A 9652-nucleotide genomic window follows, 5' to 3' on the forward strand; every position below is an offset into this window, starting at 1 on the left:
GACAAATACTTCTATAGTTTTAGTTATGCCTGGCAAATAAAATAAATGTGCTACAATAACAGTAATTTTTTTTTCCTCATAGTGACTTCAGCATGTAGTAGTTAAAACCTTAGTAACAGGATAAGATAGCCTAATCCCCTGAATGTAATTTAAAACTTAAAAACATAGAATTACTCCAACAACTAACTAACAATCTGAAAGGTGCTCTTTTTACATTTTATACCAACGAAGCTGGATCCGAGATCTTTATTTCATAATGTTTTTGTCTTTTCTCCCCATCCACAAAGTCTTGCAAACTCAAGCTATGGCATCAGAAAGCCAAATTAACTTTTTTGCACATTCCCAGAGTAATAAAGTTTCTTTGAGACAAAACATAAATTTGGAGATAACCACACGATTCATTAACTTTCAGTATGTTTGCACAGGTGTAACTGATTGCAGTTTAGCAAACAGTTTTGCTGATGATGGTACACGGGAAATAGAAGCTAGGTCACAATCTCTTTGCTAAGGTGTCTCTAGTGTTAGCAGGATGAAAAGGTAATGCCAATTTGTGACAATAATGAACGTTTGCAGTTACAGAGTACTGCAAAACAATGCCCAACAAAATTGCCCCACAACTAAAGCTTAGACCTTAGCAGTGGGTGTGGGTGTGTCTCTGTAAACAGCTACTGGAATAAAACTTCTGTTAGGTAATACCCACCAACTCTCAAAATCTGTGGTAAAAGTCTGCATAAGTAACATGATAGAATATTCAATTTATAAACAGAATTTCCAAAGAAATCAATCAGTAGTTTCTCAAGCAGTGATCTCATTACAATCAAAATATTCATCTAATGTATAGGTTAGTGCATGCAGCACTTAATTCATTGTGTTAGTGGTAAAGGCAAAACGTGATTCAACAACATAGTCTCCAGGTGTTACACATTCTGTTTAATTTTTGAGTATTTCCCAGAACTTCTAGTTCCTAGCTACTCACCTTTTTGAATCATGTAGTGCAAAATTTGTTCAATTAATGATGTCACATAGCTGACATCTTGTAAAACAGGCAAATATGTATTCTCAGATGAAAATACCTCAAGCATTCTCATAGGAAGTGCAACATTCAGACTGTCATCATTGCAATTTTGCAATAGCCTATAAATGAAATCAAATCAAAATTATTTAACAAGATATTTCACTTATTTCACCACAGGCATACACACACTGATTTAAAAATAAAACTACAAAAAAACCTTTTCACATTCACCTTAAAATAACTCATTTCTACTTGGTTTCCAAGTGTTCTCAGTAGTTTAGCTACATCTTTTTGTTGGCACCTTTATTATAATAATTCCTGATTTTAGGGTTTCTGTGAATAAGGCACAGTCTCTTTAAATCCCACTAAATTCTTGGTTCCAGTGACTTGACAGTTTGGAGGTCTACTGCATGAACTGGAAGAGAAGCAAAGAATAATACATGTTTTTCCAACATGTATTACTACCCATATTAAAAATGAATTCATGAAAGCCCCAGAGCAATATGGGCTGGGAACAAACACTGGGGAATGTCATATGTACAATTAAAACAGTATGTCCTTGGTTATAGATTGAAATATTAAAAATACAACCATCCCCATCCTTTTAGCAAATTGCTTATGAAACAACCACTGGTAACACAGAAGTGGTGAAGATTAAGAGCCTGTTTAGAATTAAAAGGATTTGTCAGTATGAGATCTATATAGGCATAGTTGCCCTGACAACATGATTTCTTTCCCAGCCATTCAGAAATGAGCAAAAATTATTTTGACACCATAGCTAAGACATTTCACTACACAGAAAAAAAGATACTCCAACAAGACCTTTTTTGCAGATGTAGCTGCAATCAAACTACCATTTTTGCTACGATATTACACAGTCAACTTTTATCCATAGCATCAAAAGCTGCAGCTTCTCATGAACCTGAACTCATCCCAGGGAAACACTTTTTTGTCTACCTGTCCCACTGCCTTCTTTTCTGGGCTCTTGCAGAAAATTAAAGTAGCTCAGAAAGCAAGTATAGACACCCATCATTGTGCTGGCAAGGTGAAGTTAAGAAGAGCTTCTTCCTCTGTTCTCCCTACAGGCATAGGCAGGGACAGCTCTTCCACTCCTTTTGCTTTCCCACATCACCCAGTCAGGAAGGGAGAGTAGGAATACTAACATTTACAAAACCGCATTTTCAACTGAAATGAAAATTGTACCATTCAATCCAGTGACACCACAGCTGTGTTCCACCACTCAAGTACTCTTTAGTATCCAGTGTCACTGTTTATTATATATATAGTATACACCATTATAAGAACACAAGGTTCAGTCATTTGAATGAAACAATTTTCTAAAAAAGCCTCAACATTAAAAGGGGAAAAAAAACCCCTATTTTAAAGCTCCGGAGAGTATAACTAGTTCCTATTGTTGATAGGAGCAAGTATATTGCTTTCTAAAACTAGGCTTTAGCTCCCAGATATTCAAGTCACCTTGATAGATTTACCTTCCCGTGATCCTCCCAGCATCCTTCCCCTACAAATAACAAATGCACTGCTGAGGCCAGTAATGTAACTGCTTAACATGCCTTAAACTCATGTGAATAAAGCGTGAGGAAGGCATTTTAAACAAATGTTAGTTTTAAAACAAAATATATCCAAAGCATAGCCTAGGAAACATCAGTCTAACTCAGGTAATACCTTCTAATCACCATCAGTTCCCAAGAAAAACTTCTGGTTTCCACAAATACCCTTATGATATCATTATATGCAAACAGTTAAGAGCATCCCTAGGTAGGACACCCCTTAAGCACACGTTGAACTTGAAAGTTAGTTCCACTGATCTTACATAGGAACAAGTATCCTATGCTATGGCCTACAGATATATTTAACACAAAGATTCCACTCCATAAGATAAATTTACATTTAATACTTTACCTGCTGGGGGGGGAGGGGGAGGGGACACACCAAAACCAAAAGTGCCCAACATAATTTCTGAACACTTTTTAGACAGTAGCATATAGAAAAAAAGAATTTACCTGCAACAGAGCCCCAACAGTCTTTTTATTTGGAATAAGCAAGTAAGTCTGTCTGGACCATCCAATTGCTTAACAAACTGAGAACTGTGTTTTATTAAATTCTGACACATCCATACCTGGGAAAAAGATATGCATAAGTTTACTGTTTATACCAACAAGTTCTACTATCTATTGCAACACAGACAGTAATATTTCAATCCTGTTTTGGATACCTTTGGAGGACTTAAAAAACACAAAGTAAGACAATCATGTTCAGCTGAGAAAAAAAATTTGTTACACAACAGAAACTACATGACCGCTAGTATTAAGCTTTCAAAGTGACGACTGTATTACACTTGCAAATAACTACTCTTGCAAGAAATTTATCTGTTAATTTTTTGTTTTTAAATAGCCATAATTAACTTTAATGTCCATTATTAATACCCCCCATGAATCATACTTACTCATACATTTACATCGGTGTCCCTGCTCACTGCAGGGGGGTTGGACTAGATGACCTCTAGGGGTCCCTTCCAACCCAAAACATTCTATGATTCATTCTCCGATTCAGGAAGTTTGCAGTGAGTTCGCAATTGATATGCCAGCATTACTGACCAATGAGGAAAAAAAAAAAAACAAAAAAAAAACCAAACACCTCAGGAATGACCAGAGGGCTAAGTGGAATTTTAAGTTATTCTGTCTAAACAAAAAACAGCAGAGTGCGGGCAAGCAAAAGCCAGAATTCTTAAATGAATTTGCTGAACCAGTCAAAGCCTTTTCTACATCACTTCAAAATCTTTTAAGTGAAAGAATACTTTAAAAGTGCATGAAATAAAACTACTACAGATGAAAGCGTGTAACAGTACTCACCAAACGCTTAGAATCCTCATTCTGTCTATAGAAAAAGAGTAACTGACGAACTAAGAGAGTCAAATTAGCTCCATTAGCAGTGGAAAAGGTTCCTCCAGATTGGGCCAAATTAGCACAGCGATCAAATTCACTTCTTTGGATAGAGTACTTAAAAATAAGACATGCATCAATATATCAGTAATGGTTATGATTTAAAATATAGATGAAAAATTTTTAAAACTCATTTCAGTTTCCCATCCAGAGTGGTAGCAAAGTAGTAAAATTGATGAAACTCTTTGTTAAGAGATCAAGACATACACACAATATCATAGTTAAGGCCATAACTGCTTTCTGTAATTCAAAAAGTACACATTGCAGCAAATTTGTTGCTTCTCAAGTAAAGACTATCACATCAAAGGTTTTCATCCAGCTTAGTCAATAAATATTAGTGAATTTAAACAGATAGAACTCTTTCTTAAGATAATCTAGCCAACAGCAACTTAGAAAGAACATCTTTTTGACTCGAACTACCACCGTAGTCATATGGGAAAAAAAAAAGCTCCACTGCTGTGTGAGAGCTTCTAATACCTAACTGTTTTCATATGCTTTGTCAGCTAAAAAAGCATTGCATAATCCCACTTAAGTCCACTGTCACATACATGCTTTGCAGAATAAACGTCCATCTACTAAAATACTGAGGTTCAGATGAAAGTGTCAAGAGGGGAAAAAGAATTTGCATTTTGTGGGCACATACAACACTCAAAAAGGTAAAGAAGTTTAATGGAATTACTTATTATTAGAAAGTCTCGTTTTCAGCAAAACTGTTTTACATCTTTCTAAATAAATAAATATTTACTTGATGTTTTCTGTCTCTGTAGCCTCTTACAAATGACTGGATTATTATTGCATTTTTCAGCCTCCGCCTTTCTTCCTGTAAAACAAAGGAACAAAACAGAAATCAGTATTGTGGAACTGACTAATTTCTACAATGTTATCAAATATATTTGTATTCAAGAGAAATTTTTTTAATGAAAATTAAGCACTAATCATTAGTAAAATGAAGGTTTGCATCCACTATACACAAAACGGGGAGAAAGCTTTTCACGTTTTTAAGTGTAAATTTACCATTACGATATTGCAAAGAATTCTTAATACTCGGTAAGAATGCAATACTACAGAAATCAAAATAAACATATTTGTATGTTATTAGACAAAGTCTTAATACTAAAATGTTGAAGAATTCATCAAATTCAATGACACCATTCCTCCTTCTGCATAGATCAGCTAACACTGAAGACCTGCTTATTTGTTTCCACTCAAATAATGTATCAGTATCACGAGGCTGGTGCAGTTTAGATGGGGGGGAACCAACCACCCAAAAAAAAAAAAAAAAAAAGTTATTTCGAGACAATACTGCCATCAAAAGGAAAATGAGGCTTAATGTTTTAAGCCCAGGAGCACAATAAGGAAATTAATAAAAATTCTTGCTCTCGCCTTCAAAACAGACATATAAAGTGAAGTAATTTTATGATGTCTTCCTCAATAACTCTAAAGAGTAGTTAAAATTATCATATTTCAATGGCTCACTTTCTGAGGAACTGAAAGCCAGCTTGCTTCAGGTACTATGGAAGGAGCACCTAGTGAGTTCCCTGACAACACCCCCAGCATATCCGATCACAATAAATACCTAAGGGAAGTGGCTACAGTAATTAGGTTTCTAATAATGTCTGTATAGTTTCTTAGGGTATGAAAGAAGGAAGTAAATAAAATAGTTGATCATGACCCTATAGCTACAAAGCAGTGACTGAGGAAGGGAAAGTAGGAAGATTGAGACTAAAATCAGAGAAGCCTGCTTTGAGAAGAGAAATTTTAACCTCATCAATCCTTGAACTATAATGAGCTCGTAATTCTGAGGACCACCAAGCAAAACAAAACACCAAAATGTTTTTACAAATTTCATTAAAATATATTCACATATGTAAGTTCACATAAACTTTCAACTCGCAAAAACTTGATTTCTAATTTATTGTGCCATAAAGAGACATCCAACTTAAGAACTTAACCTGAACTGACCACAGAAACACCAGATGAATTTGCTATTCAATGCCTATTTTATTGTTCTTGGAAACCTCAGTTCCTAAAGTAATTTCTCAGAATAAGCATATACTTGAAAGGCTCTAATTACCTCTAAAGCATGGACCAAAATAAAAATTTTAGGCAAAAGGGTATTTTTCTCTCCAAAGTGTCTAACAGTGCAAGTGCAAAGTATGGGGGCAAGCAGGAGAGAGTTTCAATTACAGAGAGGCACTGTCTCTTCATAATCATAACATAATGCTCGACTAAAAAGTAAAGTTCTCCTTTCCTCTCCTTACAGGTTTTCTCCTAGAACACGTAATTGTCAGTTAGCAACCCATAATTGCAAAGGTTTTAAGTCTGAGGTCACTGTTAAGATTCTGCTACAGGCATTTTTTTAAAAGCCATAGCTGATTTTATTCTCAGAGGAGTCATTCATTTTGCGAAAATCGTTGTTGTGTATGTGTGTACGTAAACAGATACAAGTACATGACTCCGCATCAGCCTTGCAGCAGACACAATTAAGCAAATGAATGGGTTAATTTAATATAAGGCAAAAAGTTTATGAAGCACAAAAAAGACTTTTTGTGTATGTTGGTAAGGACTCCCTGATCATAAATCTGGCTCATAACACAGCATTCTGAACCAACTGGTGAAATCTTAGTAACTTCATAACTATACATCCAGGTTGGAAAGAAAAAAAAGCAGTAACTGTCCTTAGAAACAGAGGAGCCACTGCAGAACCTGTATTTAATCTAGCAAGGGTCAAAAACATCTTTAAGGGGCAAACAGCTCTGTTTTCTTGATTAGCATGAAAACTACACAGTTACACTTTTTAAATAATTTTTAAGACCAAAATTGTTTCTATTCATATCAGAGGGGAAAAAATGACAAAAATTAACATATTCACTTTTATTCCATATTACTAAATTTTGTTTTCATATTGCCACATGTATTAATGTTTTAAAACTGGTATTTTTCCCTTCAATTCCTATCCCTCCTTTGCATTTTTCCAGACTGAATTATCCATGTGAGTAAGCTTCAATCTCAAACCAGTGCTACGATTTCCTAAAGCCTCACAACTGCTTCTCAGTGCTCCTCAATTATCAGGTGATTTCAAAGCACTTTAGGATGCATTCAGTATCATTGTTCTGATTCTACCTCCGCAGAACTGAGGCACACACTGGGGAAGCCAACTGCTGAAGGTCATCCAAGAAGCTTTAGCAGAACCAGGAGCAGAAGAGTTTGCCAAGACCAACCCATAGTAACAGATTATGGACAAGGCAAAAAATGCAATTTACTATCTAAATACCTGTCGTTTCTCAACAAAGACTAGATCAAATGAGCACCAAAATAAAAACTCCCTTTGAACCCAGTGCAAACTACCTTCTTTTGAGATGAAAATCACTTCTGGGAAGCACCTTAAAAGCAGTCAAACAATTTGTCAATTCTAGTATACTGGAAGACTATGTAGAACTTGCAAACTGAAACAAAACATTCCTGAACTAAGTACAACTGTAGCAGAATAAAGTCCTTTGGACTGTTAAGTGTTACTACACCAAAGAAAAATCCAGTGTGCATGCAAATGCTTACAGTCTACTTTACCTCTCGTTTTCTCCTTTCTTCCTGAGTACGATGCAGGAGAGAAGCCTTTTCTTCCTGTAGAGCACAAATAAAAGATACGATTGCATTTTCATTCAAAAACATGATTCAAATGTGCTCGTGATATTTAATCCAGACTTCACTTTGGGGATTGTTCATAATATATAACACATAAACCACTGGAGAAAAGCAAGCGTTAATCATTTTCCACTCTTACAAATGCATGTAACGCAGCCCCCTCAAAAGCATAGTGACAGAGGGAAGCTATGTAAAAAGGGACAGGCAAACAGCAGCAAACTGTACTGATCCCTGCCCACGCTTTTCTCAGAACCCCAATAATCTAGGCAAACATCATCCATTTACATTTGGGGGACCTGAAACATAACAGGGTCTCAATCTCAGCAGGTAGCACCAAACGTTTATCAAGTGTTTTCCTTGCTTGGAGCACACATACCTGATTGGCCCAGATGCGTAGAGCAAGTTGTGGCATGCTCGAAGTAGTATCATACTGTTCCAAAGCCTCATGCTTTTGTCTAACTTGCAAAAAAGCATTAAACTCTGATATTTACCTATCCTTTTCCTCAAAACTTGTCTGTTTTGACATCTTTTCCAGACATACAAAATAAAGAGTAGGAATTTTTTTTTAAATGTTTTAACTCTTCTCCCAAATTATGGCTACAAACTGAAACTTTCAGGACAGTGACCTCTCCAATAAAGCAAAAGAAAAGAACACTGAAGTATTCGTGAGGCCTCTAAAGAACGATACCATTACAATAGAAAACCTGTGCATTAGCTTTTAAACCACAATCTTAAATCAGTACTCAAGAGACTACAAAATATAAACAAAGCTTTATTTGCAAGAATCTCTTACTGGATGGTTCTGTGTAGTTTCCAAGGAAATATACAAAATAACTCCCTTTTAATGCAGATTATTCAGCTCCCACTGCAGACAGCAAGAGTTGAAAGTACCCTGGCACCTTCCCAAATCCAGTCTAAAACAGACAGTAAATTTAAGGAAACTATTTTCTTCTTCTGTCTATATGACACATATAACTACTTCCCTTTTCTCCCTATGCCCTTATCAGTCTAGAGAAGTTAAGAAATAAAACACTCAAGCTGAAAACATATTATATTTGAATACATAAAAATAAATTTGAAGTTAGCAAACAAATGCTTATAAAATATTTAACCACACCTAAAACAACTGTGCTGGAATTTTTTCAATGTCTATATGCAGATCCAAAAATTGAGGGCAAAACTCTTCTGCATTTCCTTTTTGACGATATAGAGGAAGCAAGGTCATGATTCTCCTAGTTTCTTTAGGGTAGAAAATACTTTAACGCAGACCACCAAGGGAGAATGAAAAAAGAAAAACATAGGCGCAAAAAAAAGAAGAATTTAAAATTGGGTTTGTATTTCAGATCATTTCCTGGAGCAAGCATAAAGAAAAAAAATCCCACAAGAAGGTTAACCATCTTTTCCTCTAACAACGGTATTTATGTCCAAAGACACCACTAACTACAGCTATTGCTCTCTAAAGACAGTTTTTTTCCATGTGTTAAACACAGTATAAACAAATCATAGCAAAATCCATACATAAGATGATGTATCTCCACTCAAGCAACAGGAAAGGCTCCAGGTCTACTTGGTAATGCGAGGCAAGGAGATTCTGACCTCACACACACAAGAAGACAAAATAATGTATTAAATTAAGAAATAACCAACAGATGGCTTCAAGTTTCAGGACTTTTTTTTTTTTAATAGATTACTTCTTTTTCAACAGCTGATGCCCAATGCATTAAAGAAGTTAGGAAAATGTTCCTATTTAGAAGTGATCAGTTACATCTCTTCAATGTGCTTGGAGAGTTTCATTCTATAGGCAGCGCAATATAGGGAGCATTTCTGCTTAGAAGCAATGCTGCTGAATTTGCCCTTACACCTCAGAGTGGACTGAAAGAAAAAGTGAAAGAACATACAGAAAGGGAAGACAAATTGCTACATGTAAGTGGAGAAGGAAATGATACAAAAAAATACACAGTAAATGCAAGGGATTAGTAGATAAAGGAAAATAAGCAGATAGGGGGCTTATCAGAAACAAGTAATTTTAAGTATT

General features: G+C 35.5%; 1 protein-coding gene across 2 annotated transcripts in view; it reads right to left on the minus strand.

Annotated features, from left to right (window-relative positions):
* Window positions 1-9652, minus strand: part of UBE3C (ubiquitin protein ligase E3C) — an 81597-nt gene that overhangs the window by 61965 nt on the left and 9980 nt on the right. For both annotated transcript variants that reach the window (XR_004841611.1, XM_009635814.2), the window contains exons 2-6: window positions 7543-7596; window positions 4721-4795; window positions 3886-4032; window positions 3037-3152; window positions 977-1134 (exon numbers count right to left, since the gene is read on the minus strand). Coding sequence is in view for 1 of the 2 variants with exons in the window: in XM_009635814.2 (XP_009634109.1) it covers window positions 977-1134; window positions 3037-3152; window positions 3886-4032; window positions 4721-4795; window positions 7543-7596 (550 nt within the window). In the remaining variant the exon portion in view is untranslated. The remainder of the gene's footprint in view (window positions 1-976; window positions 1135-3036; window positions 3153-3885; window positions 4033-4720; window positions 4796-7542; window positions 7597-9652) is intronic.

The sequence above is a fragment of the Egretta garzetta genome, unplaced genomic scaffold (genome assembly GCF_000687185.1).
Source record: "Egretta garzetta isolate BGI_Z169 unplaced genomic scaffold, ASM68718v1 scaffold633, whole genome shotgun sequence".
In the NCBI taxonomy this organism is placed as follows: domain Eukaryota; kingdom Metazoa; phylum Chordata; class Aves; order Pelecaniformes; family Ardeidae; genus Egretta; species Egretta garzetta.